Consider the following 25,899-nt stretch of genomic DNA (forward strand, 5'->3'; position numbering starts at 1 on the left):
CCAAGAGCCTACACCCGCTAAGTCAGCAAGTGCCAACTGATAACTATTCAATACATAGTATTTGTAAACAATTCTTTTTTTTTGGACTGTATAGGCTATATCTCATCTCATTGATTACATTCTAAACAAATCATTTTTTTGGATAGACTATCTCATTGAGTACATTATAAATTTATTTATTATTATTATTTTTTATAACATAGAGGGCATAAACCAAAATATTTATGTTTGTTTTATCACATGTGTGTCGATGTCTTTTTTGTTTTTGATAGTTTATTATGAATTTAGGTTCTTAAATGTGTTTAGGCTCGATCCCTTAGAAACCTAATCTAAAGAACCCAAATGAAGAATAGGGATGCGATGATATTTAATTTATACGGTTGAGAAAGTTTCCCACAAATGGTTCACGCACTTTCAAATTAATAAATTAATAGTAGTTATCACTACATTATTAAATAACAAATTCCCTAAAAACATGGTAAATAAGAGGAAAGTTGTTCCACTTAGGGTCTGTTTGGTAAAAATAAGCTATAAGCTAGCTGATAGCTGAAAAGCTAGCTGATAGCTGAAAAGCTAGCTTATAGCTGATAGCTGAAAAGCTAGCTTATTGAAATTAAAGTGTTTGGTAAAATTAGCTTTTAAAGTAGTTATTAAATATAAAATTACATAATTGATAGTGGGTAGTTTATTTTTTAGAGTGGGTAGTTATTAAATTAAAGGGTAAAAATGGAATAAAGTGTGAAACACATTCTCGTGAAACACATTCTATCCACACGGTTTCGCTTCCGGTCAAAGAATGTGAAGGTGATGATTGACCAGCCCTCTAAAAAGTCCACCAGAACTAAACGATATTTAAAAATCCGCAATCCTTTGAATTCTGCAGTGATCATTGAAAACTTGCAGCAAATGATACGAAATGCAAAATCGAGAGATCAACTTGTCTTTATGATCTCGGGTCATAGTCTTGTGGATGACAATAATGGCAGTGTTTTGGGATTTCTTACCGGACCAGACAAGGACGGGTCTGGAAGTTATCTGTCAACAGATCAGTTGCAGACAATGTTAAGTCTCATTCCCCCAGGTGTCAGGATAACCTCATTCTTAGTATTTTGCAATTCGTCTTTGGTCGTTGATGAAATGAAATTTAAGAGATAATATGGGCCAGACACAAAACAGATTTCGGTATCCGATGACAATCTCGGGATAATCTTTGCATCCGTCGAGAATGCATGCTATTCAGCTTACTATAGGAAGTGGCGTTGCCATGTCAGTGATTTTGTATTGGCGTTGATCACTGCAATTGAAGAAGATAAAAATGTCGGTAACATGGAATTAATACAGAAGATTGATGAATTCCTTAAAAATCGATATGAGAAGGATCAGAAGAGTGAGGAGGAAGAAGTGGTCGATGAAGGAGTGCAACAATCGTCATTGTACTGCTAGACTCTCATCATTGTAATGACTGATGACTATTCAATACATAGTATTTGTAAACAATTCTTTTTTTGGATTGTATAGGTTATCTCATCTTATTTCATCTCATTGATTACATTCTAAACAAATCATTTTTTTGGATACACTATCTCATTGAGTACATTATAAATTTATTTATGTTTTTTTTTTTATAACATAGAGGGCCTAAACCCAAATATTTATGTTTGTTTTATTTATGTTTGTTTTATCACATGTGTGTCAATGTCTTTTTTGTTTTTGATAGTTTATTATGAACTAGTCTCACACCCGTGCGATGCACAGGTGTTATGTGGTATTTTATATTATAATGTTGAAAAATTATTCGTATAAATTGTAACAATAAGTATTATAAAATGAAAATAATAATAATAATAATAATAATAATAATAATATAAAAGTGATGTACTTATCACTTCCTCCAACCAATATATATACCTATATGTATAGAGAATGAGTACGGACCATCAAAATTGAATGATTTTTTTTTTTGTGGGGTGCGCCAGCCAATGCAATAGTGCAACGCATAGGCGACACACTAAAATTGAATGAAATATGATAATGATAATGGTTATTATATATTTCAATCCCATAACCTAACTTTTTGCATAACCTTCACTCTTCTATAAAATTATAATGTAATTAAGTCAATAATGTATACACTCTTCGTATTTTTTTGTGTGACTAAATTATAAACTCTTTGTTGTTTCTATGAAAACGGTTGACATTTAAATGAGATAAATGTTGAAAGAGAATCCAACTATGTTCATCTTCATTGTCACTAAGAAATGTTATAATAATGTAGAAAAGTGTAACATCTTGTGACATCAATTTTTGGATAATTGGAGAGGTATAATTCAATAATAATGTAGAAAATTGTAACATCTTGTGACATCAATTTTTGGATAATTGGAGAAACATAATTCTTTATTATTTATTATGAGATTGATATAATATAAAAAAAAATAGAGATGAGAATGATATAATATAAGGAAGTGATGTGGAAACAAAAAAAAATAGAGATGAAAATGATATAATATAAGGAAGTGATGTGGCATTATTGTGTGATTTAATTGGATGTAAGTGGGTGATGTGGATTAGGGTTAAGATGGATAGTAGGAGAACTATCTAGGAATTATATATATAGATTTAGGTTCTTAAATGTGTTTAGACTCGATCCCTTAGAAACCTAATCTAACAAGCCCAATCCATTTCAATGGTCAAAGCTTCGTCAACAATCCAACAACAACTAACAAAGACAATTCTAAACATTAACACCCAACTTTCTCAATAACATGTTTTTTTTATCTCACATACTTAAACTTCCACTTCACTTTTTTTTTACGGTCAGGGTGTTTGCAGATATCACCCTTCATTAATAAACCGAAGTTGTTATTCAGCCACTGTCAATTGAACAAATCTCTTTACCCCGATTCAGATTAATTCATTTTTTAAAATAAATAGCATCATTTATTTTGTAATGTCAACTTAATTTGTGTTTTTGTTTTATGTATACTAATAAACTTACGACTAAACTCTTTCGACTATAACACTTGTAAGGATGATGATATACACATTTGGAGTAAACAATCATTACAGGCCATGGACGTGTGAATCATTGTAGTTAAAATTCCTAAATGCACTCTCAAATGTCGTTCTGTTTGTAAAATGTGTAATTGATTTGTGAATTATATATTGTGCTCCTACGTGTTAGTAGAAAAACCAAGATTCTGCCAAAATTTTTAAAAGTTGAACAACCTCAAATGTCCGTAGATTAAAAGGGTTAAAATTAAGAAAAAGAGAGTAAGTTTTACATTAAAAAAAAATATTTATAAGAGGTTTATTACATAAATTTCAACATAATTTTAATAAGCGTTTTAATTAAAAATAATAATATCGGATAATTACCTTGGTACACAAGTACATGAATTTGTTTGAATTGACTTATTTTTTAGCTTATGAAAAATAACTATGCATGTAAATATGTTTTTATGTTAATTCACAAGTCCCCACTAACAAAAATTGTATCTTCATAAGTTTCTTTTTTTTTTTTCACAAACTACCTCGACAAACTTATGAATAATACATAAAAACTTATTTATTTGCATAAGTTATTTCGCAGTTAAAAAATAAGCCAATCAAAACATGACGTATATCACACGCAAGTACTTTAATTTTTTTTCAAGTACACATGATATTCCACCCGTTAACAAAAAAAAGTAATACCTCTTGGTGGTTGTTGGTGGAGGAAGAAAGATAAAAGGAAAGATTTGGTATGAAGAGGTGTACAATAACTCTTGTGGAAAATGACACGTGTCACCATGTTATTGGTTTACTGCGCCACATCAACACTCCGTTAAAAAAATGGATGGTGAGGACTAAACTTGATAACAAAAAAATTGTAAGATTTTTTTACACCATAAAAAAAATGCATGGACTATTCTTGACAATAAGGTAAAATGTAGGTACTAAAAATATATTTAATCTTATTTTTTATTGTAGAAAAAAAAAACATTACGAATTAACAAATTATTTTTAATACAAAAAAATAAAAAAAATATTTATTTGGCAAAATAAGTGGATAAAATAAATTTCCCACTCGCAATCTGAATTCTGAATGTGCGCAATCGCCCCAAACTCCGTTCGAGCCCAGGCGGGATTGCGATTAATAAGAACACCCCGCCGATTCCAACCTTCAATTCCCAATTTTACCCTTCTTCTTCTTCTTCTTCTTCTTCATCCTCATTCTCATACAATTACAATTTTTTATATTTATATCAAAAACCTTTTTTTTTCTTTTTCTTTTTTCTTCATCTTCTCTTCTCTCTCACTCGTTCCTTCAAAACCCTAACACTCATGGCCGCACCTCCAACCAAAGACCAAGTCCTCTCTCTCCTCGCCGCCGCCAATAACCACGGTGACATCTCCGTCAAAACCAATTCCCTAAAACAAGCCAAAGACCTTCTTTTATCCATCGATCCTTCTCTCGCTGCTGACCTTTTCCCTTATCTCCTTGACCTTCAATCTTCTCATGAAAGCCTCGTTCGCAAATTGCTTATACAGTAACAATTTCTCAATTCTTCATCTTTTCAATTTTTTATGCATGAATGTGTATGTTTAATTTATGCTTGTTTAATTTATGCTGATTATTTATAAATTGTATTTCAGGATAATTGAGGAGATTGGTTTTAGAGCAGTTGAACATTCTCCTGCATTGATATCTTCATTATTAACATTTTTACGAGACAGTGATGTAACTGTTGTAAAACAGTCTATTATTAGTGGCACTAATATATTCTGTGCTTGTTTTGAGGAGTTGATTCTGCAGGTAATTTATAGTGTAACCCTCCTTCAGAATTTTTTACAAACATAAATGTTATTTTGAGTGGATTACAGTGATGTATCTGGGACTGGCATGATTTACACATAATAGTAACTACTGAAATCATATGATATTATTAATGGATTTATGTGGGTTCCATAGTATTGAATTGTTGAAAACCTTTGGTAATTAATCTGAATTATTTACAATTTTTATCTTTTTTTTTTAATGGTTTTATGACCTTCATTCTCGTTGTGTTTTAAGAAAGAAGGATTTCATTGGGACAAAGAGCTTGTTTGTACCCATGTCAGTTCCTCTATTTCTGTGACTTTGATATGTAGTGCGATACTGACAAATGGCCTTATTTTGGAAAAATTTACAGTTTCAACAATGTGGCAAAGTAGAGAGGTGGTTAGAAGAGATTTGGATGTGGATGCTAAAGTTCAAGGAGGCTGTTTTTGAGATTGCTCTTGAGGTAACAACTAACTAAGTTTTGCGGCTTTTAATTTCTTGGGGACCTCTGCACAGATAGTGTTGTCTTATTGTATATTACTATTCTTAGAATTGAGAGTTAGGTCTAACTTAACCCTACAAAACCGTTTTGTAAGGTGAAGATTACCTTTATTTTATAAACCCATATACAACCCATCTCACATCCGATGTGAGACTTAACACACCCCCTCACGCCCAACACTATTGGGCTTGGTGCATGGATATAAATGGTGGGTGACCTGATAGTGGAAGCCTGATAGCATATGGCCCAACGGATCTTGGAGAGACTATGATACCATCTTAGAATTGAGAGTTGGGCCTAACTCAACCCTACAAAACCGGCTTGAAAGGTGAGGATTTCCTCTAATTTATAAACCCATATACATGCCATCTCAGATCTGTTATGTAACTTCTTAACAACTATCTTCATCCTTTAGAAATTGTTACATTTTGGAAAACATATAATTTAACTTTGTTCAGCTTATTGAACCCTGCAGTTTTATAATATTTGTTATTCAATCCATGTCTAGTCAAACAAGCCTGTTGTTTCAAAACATTTGCCAGTTTTATTTTTGTATATAATTTTGGACGACCATTGAAAGACATAACAATCTCAGGGGTTCTTTCACTCAGTGCAAGGTTTTTGTATATGTGGTTACCAGATCTATGTGGTTTATGATATTAGTAGTTACTCTCTGGTGCTTTACCTTAGATGGGTAAGGACAATATAGGTGATGATGCCTGTCTACCTTAAGGTGCACACAACAATGTAGGAAATAGGCTAATAATGTCTTGCAATTTGTCCAAGAAAAGTCTTCCGGCAGGTTTACTTGTTAATAATATTTGAATTTTACACATCTTTGTTGGTAGTTATTGTCTGTCACTTGCGGCTTTTTATCTGGATTTTTTTCCCTTCTGATTACCATTTTGTGAATTTTAAATGTTTCCAAAAGTTGTCTTCTGAGATTTTAGATTGCATATTAGTTATAATATGAGTAACTAATCAAGTTTTAAGCATCTGTCAATCACTGGTTATTTTCTCTTCCATTTTATTCCTTGTTTGGAATGTGAATGTCATTCTTTTCTACTTGAACTTGTGGTGGTGGAAATCAGTGTATTTTTTATATTTCATTATTATTTGAGAATTGAAAGTTAATTTACTTGATTTTGTAGGGTGGTTCTTATGGAATAAAGTTGCTGGCACTGAAATTCTTGGAGATTTTTGTATTACTTTTTACATCTGACATCAGTGATCCTGACAAATCAGCCACCGAAGGTATTGCTTGTACAAATTTTCTTTATGTCTTAGGGTTTTAAATAAGGAAGGAGAGAAGAGAAAGAAAAATACTTCGATATGTGATTATTGTTCAATACAAAAAGAAAATTTAAGATACCGTAGAAAATAAGAAATGTGGTTGGTGTGCATCACAATCACAAATAATTCATCCTGACATGACTCATTATTTGAGATGGGAGAAGTCACCATCTAGAGGACAATGGGTAGCTGATGCGAATTATAGCTAATTTATCTCTAATACATCAGTATTTAACTCATTTGCTAGAGAGATTTCACTGAAGATTGTTAGTGAAAAAAAAGTGCATAGGATGATTTGAGGATAGGATAAAAATCTTAATTTATACACTTTAAAGTAAGGTCAGTATTTTTCTGTGCAACATTATTAATTTATTGAAAATATCAATTAATTAATAGTACAGTAATTGTGAATGAACAATTAACTAACTCATGTATGCAACTCGCACGATAGGTGCTCGCCCTTTCTTTCATTTCAAGTAGGCCACTTTTTCCGGAACGCAGTCCGGGATAACCGTTACCGTATAATAATATATAAATCTTCGATGCTGTCATTTCGAAATGTCCGCTTCAACGGCAGTTTAACCTCCCAAAAAGCTAAGTTGGCTTGACGAGCGCAGAGGCACAACTATTTCTTTTTAAAGGAGATTCTTAAGAGAGAAAGGGTGGTCGGAATATGTGCATGACTCTGATAAGAAAAATAGAAGTATGGAGATAATGACATTGTTACAATTGAGTTACATATTTTTTAAAAATAGGAATAGTGACAAGACATAGAGGATCCTATGTTGAAGTTAGAGGGTTTTAGACCAGGAAGGAAAGAGAGAATAACTAAAGACTTTGTGTTCTGATTATTGTTTGACTTTCGATACCAAGGACTTATACTAGCCGTTATTTATATTAATAATACACTCCTAAACCTAGTTAAGGAAACAGATCATGAAATATAAAGAGATATGGAAAGCAATCTTTATAGATAATCTATTTTATTTTAAAGTACTCCAAGATACAGCCCAAATATTATTTCATATTTATCATATATTCTAACAAATTTAATTGGATTCTTTACATAGAGGGCATTGCTTTCTTAGGGTGCAGATTATTTCTCATGATCCAATCTAGGATACATCTTCTCATTCATATGTTAATGCTGATCTAAATGCAGGAGTCCGACAGGCTGTTAATATCTCATGGTTGGTGGGTTCTCACCCTGTTCTCGATCAAATGGTGCTTATGACAGAGGCAAATAGGACAATTGGCATTTTATTAAAATTGTTGCAGTGCACTGGCAATCTCCCTGGTTGCTTGACAATTGCTGTTGTGAATTGGTGAGTTTAATTGTGGTAGCTGTCATTGTCCTTTGTCTGCATAATATTGTTCTCTCTTTCATTTCTGATGGTGTTATGTCCTGTACAAGTTGCCTAGTGAGCCACTTCTTAAACTTATGTGGTTGCATATAAAGTTTTTTCTCTTTCTTTCTCATTATTGCATGGTAACTGCTGTTTGCTAACGAATATTTAGATAACAGTCGCAGACAGTTTTTATATTATATATCTACGTATGTGTTGTTTTTGTTCCTTTCCTAGGCATACTTTTTTTTCCTCCTCATAACTAGTGTTAATGATTATGCTGACACCTTTCATATCTGTGTTTAACATATGTTTGTTTAGTTGCATATGCGTATTCTGGAACTTGATTGTTGTTTTTAACCTCAGTAAGGTAACGATCTAGCACAAGCATATGCCATGCTTTAAATAATTCTTTCTCTCCTTTTTAATGGTATACATGCTGAGATTGGACAGGACTTTTGGTACTCAATCTTGCTTTTGATTTTGCCTTTTTAGGGCCATGTCATTTTCCATGACTGATAATGAACCTTCAAGCCCTTATAATGGTTTAAAAATAAATGATATGAATGCAATAAGTGGACGTAAAAATAGTGCATTTGGACTAGAAGTGAGTTACAAAGTGTAACTATAGTCTATAAAAATGAAAGTAAAATTGGAGGGAATCATGAATGTTTAAATATTTTCTTGGATAAAAGAACAGTAATTTAATGACAGAAAAGAAAGGGTACAAAAACAAAAAAATGTAAACAAAGATACTGGCTACAGAGGTTTAAGAGAAAAAAGAAAATACGGAAGCTCAAATACTGCCACAAAATACAGACATGCCTAAGTCTATACATTTCTGGTCAACATTTTTTCTCGTAAGCCCTTCTTTTAGGATGTCTAGTTGTGTGTATTTACACTGCATGTGAGTGAATCACTGCCTATATGTTTAGCTATCCTTCTTTATGCAATTTTAATCTATGCCAAACGTAAAGTGGTTCTAAAGTTCAATCGATTAAAACTACATACATATATTGAAAACCTTTGTTGCAGCTGCAATGTATTCTATATAATATAATATGTGCTATTTTAAAAATTTAAAATATTGTATAGTGCTTCTGCCTTAATCACTACTACTTTTTCCGTTATATGCCTTAAGATAAATGAAAGGCTTTAAAAGTTTAGCATATAACTCCATTTTGCCTGTGGTTTTACTATGTTCAAAACTATGGAGCGTTCATTGAAGCAGGGACTCATGGATAGAACAAGTTCAACTGCTTTTCTTTATAACATTGCAGCATGAGACCAGTTCTTTATGAAGAGTTAATGGACTTGGATGCTTCTGCATTGGTGGTTCATATAATGGAAATTACAGTCATACAAATATGTAAGACGGTCCATTATTTATACTTTGGAGCACCAGTTGGCTGGGTGATAGAAATCTAAAGTGATGCATTAAAATGATCATCTCGTGAACTGAGGAAACATTGTGGTCAAGTGATGCAGTTTATTATTGTAAACTGTTAAGAGAAGACCATTTACTGTTTAAAATTTTGTGCTGTAAGCGCATGCACAGTTAATGTATTTATTATAACAGCTGATGCACAGTACACAATTAATGCTTCAATTATTCAAATTTATTTTTGTGGGCTTGTGTTACCTATTTGTTTTGGCTCCTTTCTCTCTCGATTTTTCATCCCATTTTAGCTCATTCTGTTATGTGGATCTTTTGTCCGGTCTCACAACCAGTTTCAAAATTGCAACTTTTTTGTTTATCCTGTTTCATCTGTGCAACTGATATGCATTCTTAACCTGCGTTTGAAATTAATCTTATGACATGGATGTACAATTTAGAGTTCTGTCCAAGTTATCTAACTATTCTTATATACTTCAAAAGTATCAGCAAGCAAGGAATATGATAAATGATGGGTTTAATATTTTTTTTAATCATGGTCTCATGATACATTTGCATTATTATAAACACGTTTTTTGAGAAATTGAAGTCTTAAACATCTCCAAAATAAGTAATAAAGAAAAAAGAAGTATTCATTGAGTTGTACCAGTCTGTATGTTATCCTCCTAATGACAATGCACAGTGCTCGTCAGTTACTATATTTGGCTTGGAAAATAACATGGGACCGGTGACTATATAAGAGGGACATATCAGTTTACTGCATACATATTTATATAAAAACTGTCAGACAATGTAAGGAAATCAACTGTGATTCAAAAAGCTTTGCTTCTGAAGTTTGGAAGCATCATTTTGTCATTTCCACAAGATGAGATCAGGGTTATTTCTTTGATATTGTCCAGCAGCTAGCTTTTTCAGCTTATACCAGTAACAAACACATCATGTGTGTGCATGGTCCATAGCTGGAGCATATGTTTGATTTCTGACTGCTTTTTCTTTACCATGTTGATGATGAGTGATATATCTGTGCACTATTTTATGTGAAAAGTTGTGACTTCATCATTATCAGTTTACTTTCATTAGAATATTGGAACACTTTGTAGCATTGCAACACATTTCTATTCACAAAATAAGGAATTTAATGATTCATATAGGTCAAAATGTAAATTTTCAGCTGTTTTTTCAAATTCAGATTAGAGAGAATCATGCTGGGTTCTGCCTAAAATTCACAAAAATGAATGGGTTAACTATTTATTACTTTGAGTGCATCCTGGTATGCAATTTTGCTTAGACATGTTTGATTTAAGATTTTATGCTTGCATATGCTGCCCAAACTGTCTAATTGCCAAAACCATTGGAAAAATGCAATTTTCCTATCCACAACAGTTGGATGCCTTTTTCTTTATGATGTTGCTTTAGCAAGGGTTTGCTGCAAAAAAATGATTTTTTGTTTAAAGGTAGTGGTTGTGGTATTCTATAATTGTGCTAAGCATGTATTGTAACATAATTCAGTGCTACATTTTGCGTTTTTCTGCTATGTTTTGTGTTCTTTTCCAAGTTGAATGTTCAAACTTGAGTAAAGGATTTGAGGTTATATTTATATAAGATGCAGATGTAGTTTCTTAAAGAACATCACAGTTTTACAAGCTTTAGGCTAAGTTTTTACTTGTTGTTCACTGTAGGGAGAGTTTTAATAATTGTGTGCTGCCATCACAGTTTTTTACAAGCTTTAGCATTTCGTACTTGGTCATCTTGAAATTATGGATAATCTTGTTGCAGTTCTATGTTTTCTTTGTTGTTAATCAATCAGGAGATGCAGCTGTTAGCATGTTACATGTTAGTTATGTCCTTGCATGGTTTGATACTTATATTCCTCTTAGATAGAGGGTTCTGTCTTATACACCACTCTATTCTCTCCTCTTGTGCTTTCTTTTTTATTTTTGGATACACTTTTTGTTTTCAATCTTTGAAACCTTGTGTGTGCTATATAGAAATATGAAAAATTGCAATATCATATTTCAATTGGAATGGATTAGGTTAGTGCTGCTCTCTGCTTTATCAAAGCCTTTGTGTATCTCAATATTGAATGGATTAGAAAAAGATAGTGTCATGTGCTTATTGGTCTTACTGGGTTATTCTGATATCTGTTTTCTTCTTCATCATTATCTTCCATTTGGTAATGTATTAGTTTGTACTCGATCACCGACAAGGGCTTGAAATGTGTTCCTTATGGTTATGCATGCAAAGTGTTTTTTTTATAAGAATACAATTTATTTACATATACATAATTATTAAGTTGAGTATTTCATACTGGTCTTTGATAAAATTAAGAGGCTGTGAGTGTCTGGCTTTTAAGTTTCTTAAATAGTTTTGGTTCAGTTTAGCTTTGCAGCATACTTTTCTCTGTAGCATTATGTTGTTTCTCAGATTGTGTTTCTGTTTTACTGTGCTACACGGTTAATAGCTTCTCCCTTTAGCTTAGTTTATATGGAAATGGACAGAAATGAATGCAAAGACTAGAAGTCAGAATGTTAGACTATGAAGTGATAGCATAGAAAGGAGTGGTCTGTCTTATTTTGAAAATTTTCACTCAGATCTGTTGAAAGTTAAAACTATAAAAAATGGCATAGTATTTTTACTATGTTTCCTGGTTTCAAAGTTTTATAAATGAAACGTTGAAAACAATATTTTATTGTTTCCCAGAGAACACTTTGAAAACTAGAAACAAAGTGAAGACAATCTAAGCATTTTTGTGATCAAAAGATAAAATAAGAAATGAAAACAGATGTTTTCTCTAACCAAGTAGCCCTTATTTTTTTCTTCAAAAAATGTTGTAAAAGTGCTGTGGTAATTTTGGAGCAATAATGTTTTTTCTCACTGATTATGGTCAGTTGCACAGATGGCATAACATCATGTCAAGTGACAACATTAAAATCTAATTCCTTTGTTTTTACTACCAATCTTTAACTATTTTACTACCATACAATCTCTAGTGCATTTATTTATTGCTCCAGTCAGATTCTCACCCTTTACTTTTCCAGTTAGTATCAGTAAGAAACCTAAGTTCCTTGATTCATCTCAAGAATCAAGATAGATGACTAGAATTTTAGCAAGATCTTTAATATACTATTGGTGCATTTGATTCAGGTTGTTTTTGACATCGTTTAAAGACATTTTGTCCCATACTCTGATAGGAATCCCCCATCTGCATTGGATGTTATAATATTAATTTAAAAGAAAATATTAGGCAGGATTAGTTAATGAGATACAGATACTTTGAACATTGTGCATATAATGTTGTCTGTTATTGATACTAGAAAAAACTATCCATGTGTTTTTAGTTAGATTGTCTGCTGCTAGAATTTTGAATGGATGAGCTGAAGTGTTACTTGTGAAAGATACGGACATGTTTTTTTATCCAAAAGTTTAGATCTTAATTTTTTTCCAAGTTTATGCATTATGATTTTGTTGTTCTGTAGCATTACATGTAGTCGCTGTGATTAAGGTGCTGCTTCTCTTTTCTTGCTGCCAAGTGCCAATGACTGTCATGAAATGTCATTTCAAGTCTAACCCTGTAAATGATTTGTTTTGACAGTTTAGCGGCCATTGCAAGGAAAAGGTCACAACACTATGATACCATCTTTTCAGAATTGCTTGATTTTGATCCAAATGTTCAAACAGTGAAAGGATGTCATGTTGTCAGTGTTCAGTACTCTTTAAGAACAGCTTTTTTGGGCTTTCTAAGATGCACTTATTCTCCGATAATAGAGGTAAATGTGTTTTTATTCTAAATTTGAACCTCAAACTTAAGCTGTGACATATCTCTCAAAATTGTATGGCAATGAATATCGAGCTTAGATATTTACTTTGTATCTGTGAAAAGTTGGCCAAATGGAAACATTGTTATTGTATCATACAAAAAACTCCATATATTTCTGTTCATTTTTTGGCCACAATTAGCATTTTGTGATGAATAACAAAGTGAATGATCACAAGTATAGGTAGGAAGAGAGTAGTAGTATGGAAACAGTTTCTAATAGGATCTTTTGCTCATAAGCGATAAGGATTGGTGTTTATATATCTAATAAGTATTAGACTCATCATCTGAAAGAATTATTTTCTGAATGTTTCTAGTCAAGAGAAAGACTGATAAGGAGCCTGCGAGCTATGAATGCGGGGGATGCTGCTGATCAGGTAATTCGGCAAGTAGACAAAATGATTAAAAGTGGTGATCGCTTTACCCGTGATGTTCGAGCTAGCAAGGCAAGTAGCAGTGATTTACTATTTTTTTTTTCTGATAAGTAAGCTTCTGATACCAAGCACTAGTTTTCCCCATTTATTTATTCAATAGTTAATTTTCAGGATGATCAACCATCAATTCAGTTGCCCATTTCTGGGGAATTATCTAGGAAAAGACCTGTTCCTCATGATAATGAACAATTGGCCAATGGCCATGATGCCAGCGCTAAGAGGATTCGTTCTGGTCCTGACTCTGACTTTACTTTACCTGCTCAAATAAATGATTCGGGCCGGGATCTTAGCTCCATTAACGGAGTGTCACCTAATGCTCCTGTTCCTGAAACTGAACTAACTGCCGTGGAGCAAATGATTGCTGTTATTGGTGCTTTGATTGCTGAAGGAGAAAGAGGCGCCAAATCTCTTGAAATACTTATTTCACAGATTCATCCTGATCTGTTGGCTGATATTGTCGTAGCTAATATGAAGCACTTGCCTAAGGCACCCCCACCACTAGCAAGGCTTGAAAATCCATCAGTAACTCGCCAAGTAGCTTCCCAAGTCAGTCAATCGCAGGTTATAGCAGCACCTGCTTCAACGAGTTCTGTCCAATCCTTGTCTGCCTCTGCCCAAGCACAATTCCCTTCAACTACGTCCACTGCTACTACCTCATCAGCATCCGACACCTCCAACCTCAGTAACCTTCCTGCCGATTCTAAACGTGATCCACGCCGGGTAAAGTCCGCTTGATCTTTGCAGGAATTGATATCTTCCAGTTGATATTTAAATAATTTGTCTTCCGGTTAATATTTATTAGTTAAAACACAAATTGAGTTTCATTGAACTCCAAATTTTCAGGATCCCCGTCGTCTGGATCCACGACGTGGAGCGATAACTCCTGGAGGAGCAGCTATCTCAGTTACAGATGATACTTGTGCCACAAAACTAGAATCCGAGGATCCTGTGTCTTTTACTAAACCTGCGTCACATCATGTTGCAAGCACTGATGACGATACCCAATCAGATTTAACAATCAAACTAAAAAATGAGGATATGATCTCTGAAGGTCCTCCAATTTCAGGACCTGATCGGGTTACTCCCAAAACAGAGGTTCTTGAAAGACCTGTAGATCACCAGGTTATGGAAACAAATGTTTCTTTGGATCCTGGGGTCTCTTCCACCAATTCAATAGATGAGGATCCGAGTACAGTAAATCTTTTGGATGATACTGAAACAAACGGGACAGATTCATCATCTATTTTTGAGTTTGATCAGTTTTATCTTGACGTTCAAGTGTCATCCACATCAGAAGATACCTGTTTGGAGTTGCCACAGCTTCCACCATATATTCAACTATCCCAAGAACATGAAAGTAAGGTGAAACACATGGCTATTAGCCATATAATAGAGTCATACACACATTTGCACGGGGCAGAATGTCAGCAGTTTTGCATGCCACTACTTGCAAGACTTGTAGCTCAGGTAAAAATATTGTTTCGTCTTTCTATTGATCCAGGACTTCAATTATATTTGAAGATATTAACGTGCTGTTTTTATTTTATTTTTATTTTATATCTTTTACATATGTGGTCTATATTCTTGATGTTTAGTTATTTAGCATTTATATGCTACCATATAAAGTGAATTTACTTAACCATAAAAAATTAAGAGGTACAACTGAAAATTTTCAGATTGTAAGATTTACAGGACAAAAATGATTTGGTTGTGGGCTGAACTGGTTGTTCTCTTACTAAGTTTTAGGGTAAATTATACTGATGATCTTAAATTGGCTGTATACTTTAAACTGAATATGTGGTAGTTTTTTTGCTACTTAAAGGATTAAAAATAGGAGAAAGATATTATACCAAACTGAACACTAACTGCAGCAATTCACATGACATAAAAGAGTCAACTGTAATGCAAGCTCTGAGCAATTTATGTACACCAAGAGGAGATCACTTTAATCATTTCTAGTCTTCACAAGTTCTGAGTAGCATTATCATGTATTATTCTGGCTCTATTGCAGATTGATGGCGATAATGTGATCACTGGGATGCTGCAAAAACACATTCTGGAAGACCACTGGCGAAAGGTGCCTCTTCTGCATTTTAGAATCCGTTCTATTATTATTTAAATAAATTTATTTATATTTTTAATGCGGTTACAGAAATTTGCTGAACATTTTTCCAGTTCTGTTCCACCATTTTGATGATGATGTCCATTGTTAGTATTATTAAACATTTCACTCTCTTGTAAAGTGGTACTTTGCTAGTTGCTATTCACGCATTAAAGCCAAAGTGCACATAGTTTTACTACTTGGCTCAGAGCCTCAGAGCCTCAGACTATTAATAACGATAGGGATTGACCTTGTCAATTTTTAATCCGTCTTGCTAGTTATACAACATTTATCGAAAGAGGCATAAAATATGTCTGATGGTATTTAGTACTTCAGATGAATCATCTTCTATTAGAACGTCATTTGTAAAGCATATTTTCTGAAGTTTCATTTTCCTGAATCTACTCGATAGATCATAGTTTAGCTATCAAATAATCCTTAGCACATGTCGCATTGCCGGTTTGTGTTGCTAAGTTACAAAAATGATTTGGGGAAACATATTTAAGGAAAACTGAACAATCGGCAGTGTGTTAAATAATGATAGATTGAAGGATTGAACTTGTCTGTCAATTCTTCAAATATGGATGTGATGAACCATCATAATTATTATTTATTGGTAGCTGAAGAATTTTAAAAGGGTGACTGGTGGCTTGCAAAATTCTTCCATATTAATTTCTTGGTCGTAAAATAATTCTAACATATTTCCCCCTGCTGTTCATTAATTTCTTTTAGATAATTCTAAAATATTACTTACAAATGAACTCTCAGGGCCACGAACTTGTTCTGCATGTTCTGTACCATCTCCATTCCTTGATGATAATGGATTCAGCTGGAAACTCTTCATCTTCTGTTTTATATGATAACTTTCTCTTGGGAGTGGTATGCTCATAAACGATTGTTTGGTCTTTTTTAATGACATTTTTATGTCTTTTGATGTTAATTTCAGTCTTAAAACACTCAGATTTGTTACTTCTGTGTAGGCCAAAACTCTCTTGGATTCTTTTCCGGCTACAGACAAGTCTTTTAGCAGACTTCTTAGCGAAGTTCCATTTCTGCCTGAATCTGCCTTGAAGGTTTTGGAGGATCTATGCTATGCTGATGTTATTGATCATGACGGAAAAATTATCCGCGACATTGAGCGTGTAACTCAAGGCCTTGGTTCTATCTGGAGCTTAATTTTGGGGCGCCCACAAAATCGCCAAGGCTGCTTAGGAATAGCATTGAAGGTAAGCTGTCATTCATGAGTCCCTAGCAGCATAATATTGGTTATTTGGACTGTGAATGTTATCTTCCCTGGTGCTATATAAAGCTCCAAGAATGGGGGGTTGAGGGAGGGGTTAGATCCGTTGTAGGCACATCCTTACCTTGCATATTTTTCAGTGGTTTTTTTTTTTTAAAGAAATACTTTGCTTTTTATGTATCGGATTATCAAGTCCATTGTTTTGCAAAATAACCATTATTTAAACTGTTATTTGTTTGCCTGTTTTCTTTGTGTTGGCTTTCCTTTTCATGTTGGTGGAACTGTTTATTATGTTGCCTTTCTAATCTTTAATCTCTTAACTATGGCAGTGTGCTGTCCACCCACAGGATGAGATTCGAGCTAAAGCTATACGGCTGGTATAAGCTATGGAAACCTCTTGTTGTACGAAATCAAATGAACTGTTTATTGATAATTTGACAAAATGATTTTGCTTGTGTTGGACAGGTGACAAACAAGCTCTTTCAGCTTAGTTACATTGCAGAAGATGTTGTGAAATTTGCAACAAAAATGCTTCTCTCTGCGGTAGATCATGAAGCTTCAGATGCAGCGCAATCGGGACCTACTGAACAAAGAATGGAGGTACAAGTGTTGAACTTACTGTTTTTCTGTTACCTTTTCTTTAAGTTCTTTTCCTCGTGATGATCGATGCAGAGAATTCTGTTGAGACTTTAGAGTCCCACATTGAATAAGACATGACATGAAAATATATTTATAAATAGGAAGCATTCGTCACCATACAGTTCAGCTTTTTATGGATAAGTTAGCTGAATATAAAAACCTACGATAGTATCAAAGCCTATGCAAGATCTGTTGGGCCACTTACTATCAGGTTACGCTTCATAGGTCGAGCCAGGCAGGGTGTGTGTTGAGAGTCCAACATTGGATAAGATGTGGTTTGAAAATGTGTGTATAGATGGGAGGCATCTTTCACCTCACAAGCCGGTTTTGTGTCGTTGAGTTAGGCCCCAGACGTCTTTTAAGAAATTCCAAAACATTCATTTCTCACAAATTATATTGAACTATTTTTGTATTTGTTACTATAAATAAAATATCAAGAAAGTATATTTTTGGCTAGCATGTATAGTTTGTTGTATTTATGCAAAATAAGACTAAATGTATTGTGGTTTGAAGATTAGACATAGATCGCGTTTTGTCTAATTATTTATCCTTTTTTTTTTTTCTAAAAAAGCTGTCAAACTTAGAGAGATGTGGTTTTGATCTTTTGCCATGTTTGATAAATTTATCATTGATAGTGGCGTATTAAACTTTTCAGGTCGAAAGTCTTGACATAAGTGGTACTTCACAGGCTTTTGAGTCTGAAAATGACACTACTAGAGTTGCTAAACCAACAATTCAAAGTGTTTCATCTATATCGTTTTCTGAAGCACAACGCCTCATTTCTTTATTTTTTGCTCTATGTACAAAGGTTAGTTTTATGTATAATGTAAAGCTTCACTCTTGACAACGACGATTACTTTTCATTTTCTTTGGTAGCTGACACAGTTTTCTTATGCCTGCAGAAACCCAGTCTTCTACAGATTGTATTTGATGTATATGGACAAGCCTCAAGAACTGTAAAGCAGGTATTTTTGTTTATTATGTTAGGTTATCAGTAAATTGTTGCAATGAACAGATAACTAGGTTACTCGTCTACTTGTGTCTACGTGTAACATTCACACGAGGAGTTAAGAGCCTTTTTCGACCTTAAAGTCTAATCAGAGTTATGAAATTTGTCCTGGTCTTTAGAGTACAATCATACTATTTAATGTCTATAGCCAAGGTCTGTGGTGACCATGTTAGTTTGCTAATATTTTGTAGGATGCAGCAAATTAGATTAACTCATATCTTTCTTCAGTCTGTATAAAATGTCCAGAATATGTTTGTTTACCAAGATTGGTAGAAACCAATGAGTCCTGTAACCACAAACAGGAGCACAACACCAAGAAAAATGCACGAAAACTGATGGGAATATAATAATAGGGTGCTTTATTTATAATAAACGTAAATAGTAGTAGAGGGTTACTCTAACTACTCCCAGAGCTAAGCTCCGACACAACTCAGAGAGGAATCGTACTCTGGCCTAAACAGAAAAACTATTGTCATTCCTACCTCTCAAACCCTAAACCATATTCTTAAATACTACTTAGGAAATATTATTAAAGAATATCTTTACTAAAAGATATTATTTATTACTAATAAAATATACTTATTTATGAGGAGATATTATTGAATAATATCTTCACCAAGATATTATTCAAGAATAAATTTATTATATATTATGAATAATTACTACTTTCTAATTTCTAATATAATAGCTATTATTTAGACACCCTATAATGACTTAAACACCTCCTGTGAGGTCCTAAGTCCTAACAAAGATTGAGCATGTGCCTGAACTGAACTGTCCACTTTCCGTCTCATAGATTTTGTCTGGGTTTAAGTTTGCTTGTGTGTGGCACGATATCCAATTATAACTACTTTGCTATGAAAACACGAACTTCTCACCTACGTTTATCATTCTAATCACGGCCTTGTACTGCAAAGGAGTTTGCCCTTTACCTTCTGTATTGTTATTTTGCTTTCCAGCTATTTTTGGCCGTGGTGGTTCTTTGCTTAACGCTTCCATTTTTTTAATAATCCTTTTGCAGGCTTTTCATCGCCACATTCCAAATCTTGTGAGAGCGCTCGGGCAATCGTATTCTGAATTGCTCCATATCATATCTGATCCACCAAAAGGAAGTGAAAATCTTCTGACACTGGTAGTTTTATGTTCTCATTGCCAAATATAGCTTATTTTATTGTCGCCGAAATTATATTGGTAGCACATGAATGCTGACTTTGATGTTGATGTTGTTTTTTGAAGGTGCTACAAATATTGACTCAAGACACAACTCCATCTTCTGATTTGATATCTACTGTTAAACATTTATATGAAACAAAACTTAGAGTATGTCTAACAGCTAAAAGCAATGTTAAATTTTCTGCCAATGCTTTGATTTGGTTGTTTTCTTATTAAGTCTGGTTCTCCATTGCAGGATGTCACAATTCTCGTTCCATTATTGTCATCGCTCTCCAAAACAGAGGTAATATCTATTAGCTTTCTTTCATTTTTTCTTTTCTATTTACATTAAACAAATTAAAATTACTCCAAAAAAAAATTAAAATTAAAATGGAATTGATGTAATTGTATGTATGCATCTCATTTTGGCATATAAAATATTTAGATTTAATTTATATACACCATCTGTGTAAGTTTATTTTACACATGCTTCCAATCACATCTTACCATTTATATATTTGTGGAGATTTTTTAGGAACTAACATAACAGATTGAAATCATAATTGCTTAAGAGTTTTTATCATAATTGCTTACCCCTGTTTTGTTTTGGGGTGATAGCTATTGTTTGGGGTGCTTTTACTTCTCATCTTGTTTAAGTTATTTATTTGTATAGGTAATCTTCTTTGTTCTCAGGGTTGAAAACGATAGTCTTATAAGTACTGTTAAAAGGGCTTGCAATCACTTAACTTCATCCACATCCGTAGTAAAGTATGTGTGACTAGAAATTAAGAACAAGGCAGCATAATTCAGGATTCTATCCAGAATATTTATACCTTAGATGATGGGTAGATATTCAGTATTCTTATCAATAATACTTTCTAGATGATAGGATTCTCATTTAAAAGCCTCCTTTTCACTTGGTGTTTAGTTTATTGAAAGTATCTGTAGATTCTGTACAATGTCAAATTTAGATCCAGCTGGTAATGTTTATTCCTAGAAATTACAGTAAGCGTGTTTTGTTTTTGAACCACCATCTCTATAGAATGATAAAGTTAAGTTGTGGACTTGTTTGAAGATGTTTTCATTTTCATCCGGGTTCAACATTTTTTCCTTAGTATGTCAGGACTTTAAGTAAGCACGTGAGGCAATGTAAAAGTGGTATTGATTGGCATGTTTTTGTTGTAAGAATGGTGGATATTTTTAGGTTTCAGCTTCAATTATTTTATGGTTGCAGGTTTTACCAATTTTCCCACGACTTGTTGACCTTCCATTGGAAAAGTTTCAAAGGGCACTTGCTCACATACTACAGGTATATGTGAATTCTCAAGCTGAATTTCATATTTTGTTTCTTACTCATTATTCTGGGTTACCGTAGAGTCTGAGGCATTACCTCACTTAGTTCACAGTCCACTTTCATAAATCAGTTTCCTTTTGGGTTACAATGCCACCTATATTTAAGTTGGCCTCAACAGAATGTGAAATTTTAACTGCACAGTGTAAATTCATATATTCTTTATCTTTCCCTCTTTAAATGGGTGCTAAGTATACAAAGCTTTTCATGACAGGGTTCAGCTCATACAGGTCCAGCTTTAACACCTGTAGAGGTGTTGGTTGCAATCCATGGAATTGTTCCCGAGAAAGATGGCCTTGCACTTAAAAAGGCATGTCTTCTATCATTTTATGTACCTACATATATTGAGTCCTGATTCCTAATCTTAGATTAGATGTTTTACTTTTTGAAACAAATAACAAAAGGATGCCTCTTATCATTTGTTGTGGGACTCCTTATCATAAGATTAACTAGTTATAAAATACACGATCCATCTTCTTATCTTAAGATTGTTTATGTAAAGAATACATTGTAAATGATTCCTCTTGGTATTCTTTGTGATAATTATCATAACTTCGTTTTTAAAGATTAATATATTAATCCTAATTCTCAATTTAGATTTTTGTCGTATTAATTATACGAGCAATGATATTTCAACAAAGTTGACACCGTATAAAAATACATTCAATTTAAGTGTTGATTTGATTGAGAGAGAGAAAAGAAATTAATAAAAAAATAAGTCAAGATTGTATAATATACGGTGATTGGTGTGTGTGTGTATACGTGTTGTCTCCTGATGTCAAATATTTTGGACATCAGCCGTGTCTCGGTGTGTGTCCGGTGTCCGAGTTTCTGCTTCATAGGACACATCACATGCTTTTGCTGAGTTTTGTGCCCTGAAAACTTTAAAAAACCTCCCGGACTTCTACTTGTGGGTGAAAAGCACTAGCACTGTGTAGGCATAATGCAAACACTGTTCTTGTCTAGTGCATTAAAAGTGTTGGCCTGATTGTAATTGTTGTAACCATGGTGTGCCATCTAAAATGCAACTATGGTTTCCAGTAACAAATAATGATAGCATTTTTCCATATGTCCGCTACCATTTTCCTAATCAAAATCTGATTAGCTGTATGATCTTATTCACCAATATTAGATCCGTATGTTATATCAACTGTTGAAGACCCTTAAAACATAACTGGTAACTTCTGAATTATTGTTTTGCACTATCAGATTACAGATGCTTGCTCGGCTTGTTTTGAACAACGTACAGTGTTTACTCAGCAGGTTCTGGCCAAGGCATTGAACCAGATGGTAAGTAGATTCAGTATTTTCATGTTTGGCCAATAATACAGGATGTTCCTGAATTCTTTTTTGCCTCATTGTAAAAAAATTCAGGTTGATCAAACTCCGTTGCCACTGCTTTTCATGAGAACCGTTATTCAGGCAGTTGATGCTTTTCCTGCACTGGTAAATTTGTTTTTCAATTTTTTTGATATACATGCACTGTTGCTTTTTGTAATACATTTCTTGAGTGTTAAGATATACTATTTTATTTCTGGCATGAATGAATTGTGAATACATCAGTTTAGTAGTTTATGAGATATGGCTGATTAAACTTTATATTCTATTTCCGCCTTTTTAATCAAAATTGATCAACCAAGATTTCTTTTCTGAATCCTTTTATTTTCAGGCTGGTTCATGTATGGAATTTTGTTATAATAAAAAAGTATTTAGTAGAAAGTAAAGTAGAGTAGTATCTAGTTACAAATATAAGGGATAGTTGTTTGCTTTATTAATGCGTCAAAGGCACTGCTCCTAATTTTTTCATCATTATTGCCAAAGATAAGTCTTCCTTTCAATGCAGGTCCATATTAATTTACCATTTTCGTCTATTATATAACAAATATTAGGGGAAACCAATAATTAGGCGGTGGATAGAAAATCTATATTTTATTGAATTTATGATATAAAAAACCCCGTACTCCCACTTTTATCTGGCGAACAATGGAAGATGGCCAGGACGAGGAAATGATTAACGGAATAAAAAAGACTGAAGGAGCAGTACTTTGAGGGACTTCAACCTCCGTCCCTACTGACTTGCTCAATTCCTACCACTCTTTTAGATTTTCCCTACATTTACCCACTTCACCCATAACAGGATGCCTTATCTTCTCTCCACTCACACATTCTGTTATAATAATTCCTATTCTGTGTCATTCAGGCACTCTGTTATATCAAATTAACAACAATCCCATTCTTGTTCATCGGTATTCCCACGCTCCTTGCTCACACCCTTATTCTCTCGATTGCATACTTGGGTAATGGGTGGTCTGGTGGTTGACTAGATGGAGGATAATCTAATACTCAGGTTGAAGAAGACTTAAGAAAAATGGATAATAAACCACTAAGAGAGAATTAGAAGTGACCAATATATGACGGAGCGTTGCAATGTCATTTGATCTATGTAGGCCGAGACTTCAATTAGGGTGGTTTCAAAGTTTTTTTTTTTGTTCAGGATTATCTTATAATGTACACACTTGTGTAAGTGTATGGGAGTCTTGTATCATATCAGGGATGACATGGATAAATTGTCAACTTATATGGTTTTAATGTTTTGTTTAGGTTGATTTTGTTATGGAGATACTCTCAAAACTTGTGACTAGACAGGTATGCTTACTTAATCTTGAATTCCAGTCATTCCAATAAGGACTTTCAACAGCTAATGTTTTACTTTATTCTGAGTGCAGGTGTGGCGCATGCCAAAACTCTGGGTTGGTTTCTTAAAATGTGTATATCAGACGCAGCCACGTTCTTTTCATGTATTATTGCAGGTACTGCATTCTCAACTTCACACAACATCTTGTTTATTTTTGTGATATGGCCTGAGTAATTATAAGTGGTGTGCACCCGCATCCCCCTTATATTTAAAGCTGGTTATGTCGGGTTGAATCATAATCTTTTTGGTATTCTCCTTGCAGTTGCCACCTCAACAATTGGAAAGTGCACTCAACAGGCATGCTAATCTCAGAGTGCCCCTTGCTTCTTATGCCAACCAACCAACTGTAAAATCTTCACTTAGTAGGTAAGCTTTTCTAGATATCATTATTTTAGAAAACGAGGCATTCAAGAACTTCTGCAGAACTTCATCAGGGTGTATTTTTTGTTTAATATGAAGTCATGAAAAGGAGGCATTTAAGAACTTCTATAATGAATTTTAAGTACTTCATTAGGGCACACATTTAGTTCAATATATTATATTCATTCCTACTCAAGAAATAACAATTTTCTTAAAATTAATCTCCGAGGCCCCCCTTGTTTTTTATGCCAAACAGATGACCGTGAATCCTTTGTAAAAACTAAAGACAGGAAGTAACTCCTGTAGGGTTCTTAAGTTTTTTGGTTGTGTAAACTGATCTATCTATAAATGATATAATTGTCAGCTATTATTCCTGAGCTAGTAAATTAGGGTAAGATATTTAAATGTGAAATGATCACAAATTTTTGGTCCATCATTGTTACCTTAAAACAATGTATGATATGCTTTGAAGTAAATATATTACACTTTTTTGTTTGAGTTGAGATTCTCCTTTGCATTCTGGGATACTTACTGAATCTAAAATTACAATATCAAATGCGCAGATCAACTTTAGCTGTTCTCGGTCTTGCAACTGAAACGCATGTACAGCAACATTTACCAACACCAATGCACCATTCTGAGACAAGTACTTCAGTTAGTGGGGCAACTCTGACATGATAGTCAAGTGACTAACAGAAATTTAGTCCATGGCGCAGTTGAAAATATGATCAGTGAGATTGGTCAATATCCGGGGTTTCAATGCAACCAAAGAGAAAATTCACAAATAAATAGTTCATATAGTGAGCCTCGACAGATTGTTTGTACCATCCAGAATGCAGCTTATTGAGTGTTTATATACCCAGTCGAATCAAGGGCGCGCATTCACAATTATATCAACAAGTTTCCTTTCCATGACTGGAACCTCATTCTCCGGTGCTCTAGGAAATCCACCCAGCCCCTTCCATGAATGTATCATAGTGTTTTTTTTTTTTTTTTGTAGTTTTACCATTGTATTATTTATTATTTTATTATTATTCATCCAATTTTGATGTTTTTTTTTTCTTCCTTTTTTGGTCATGAAATATGACTGTATTGTGTGTTCATATATGTGATTGCATGGTCATCATTCTCCAAAGGATGCGATAGTCCTGATAATGGTAAGATGCAATTAAGTTTCTGAAATCCCCAATAACATTAAGAAGTCTCAATTTTGCTAGAGCTATAGGAATTACCCTTCTGTGAGTTTATCCAGCTGTGTCTTTGAAATACTCAATAATTAGAATTTGTATACCGTCAATTTTAAAAAATTCATCTCGATAAAACAAATTGCCATTAATAATTTAGAAATTTCTAAAAGCTCCCATTTTATGTTTGTTTATCATAGTAAAAATCACTTTTTTATGAAAAAAAAAAAAAGACTTTTATTACAAAATTACATTCAACTTTTGACACTTATTTTCTCTTCTGCAAAGATTTATTTTTTCATTTCTCATTTGATGTTTTTTTGTTTCCTTTAATTCTGATTTTTTAGAAACTATAACAAACAAATGCATTATTCTTAAAGATGATTATTTTTTTCAACAAAAAACTGAAACAAAAAGCCTTATCCATTTTGGTCATTTAATAATTTCTTATTCTATTAAATTCTCAATTTTTAAATAAACCATAAATCTTCAAGTTCTCTTGAACCAATGTTGTCAAACTCGTTAGTTAAGTAAATTCTTTATGCCTAAGGAATCGACAGTAGTGCTAATCACACTCCA

At 33.5% G+C, this 25,899-nt stretch overlaps 1 protein-coding gene across 2 annotated transcripts; it reads left to right on the forward strand.

The window, feature by feature from the left end:
- The first annotated feature begins 3,988 nt into the window (after positions 1-3,988).
- On the forward strand, positions 3,989-25,328 carry LOC123893635 (symplekin). Of its 2 annotated transcripts, XM_045943400.1 has the most exons (27): positions 3,989-4,532; positions 4,639-4,798; positions 5,175-5,267; positions 6,458-6,560; positions 7,762-7,924; positions 12,934-13,108; positions 13,473-13,601; positions 13,701-14,309; positions 14,433-15,056; positions 15,601-15,666; positions 16,459-16,569; positions 16,671-16,916; positions 17,260-17,307; positions 17,396-17,530; positions 18,225-18,377; positions 18,472-18,534; positions 19,600-19,710; positions 19,815-19,898; positions 19,987-20,034; positions 20,965-21,039; positions 21,296-21,391; positions 22,291-22,371; positions 22,456-22,527; positions 23,683-23,727; positions 23,808-23,891; positions 24,039-24,142; positions 24,700-25,328. In XM_045943400.1, the coding sequence occupies exons 1-27, from the start codon at positions 4,327-4,329 to the stop codon at positions 24,812-24,814; spliced, it is 3,999 nt and encodes a 1,332-aa protein (XP_045799356.1). In that variant the 5' UTR covers positions 3,989-4,326; the 3' UTR covers positions 24,815-25,328. The 2 variants fall into 2 exon arrangements, with proteins under 2 accessions (XP_045799356.1, XP_045799357.1); XM_045943401.1 differs by lacking the exons at positions 12,934-13,108; positions 13,473-13,601; positions 13,701-14,309; ... (17 more) ...; positions 24,039-24,142; positions 24,700-25,328 and adding an exon at positions 9,177-9,590 and having other exon boundaries at positions 4,077-4,532.
- The last annotated feature ends 571 nt before the right edge of the window (positions 25,329-25,899 follow it).

Source organism: Trifolium pratense, linkage group LG7 (assembly GCF_020283565.1).
Source record: "Trifolium pratense cultivar HEN17-A07 linkage group LG7, ARS_RC_1.1, whole genome shotgun sequence".
NCBI classification, from domain to species: Eukaryota; Viridiplantae; Streptophyta; class Magnoliopsida; order Fabales; family Fabaceae; genus Trifolium; species Trifolium pratense.

Coding starts and splice junctions, on each gene's coding strand:
- LOC123893635 (XM_045943400.1), top strand. CDS start 4,327: ATGGCCGCACCTCCAACCAAAGACCAAGTCCTCTCTCTCCTCGCCGCC. Junction 5,268..6,457: donor TTTTTGAGATTGCTCTTGAG/GTAACAACTAAC, acceptor TTGATTTTGTAG/GGTGGTTCTTATGGAATAAA. Junction 21,040..21,295: donor CACTTGCTCACATACTACAG/GTATATGTGAAT, acceptor TTTTCATGACAG/GGTTCAGCTCATACAGGTCC.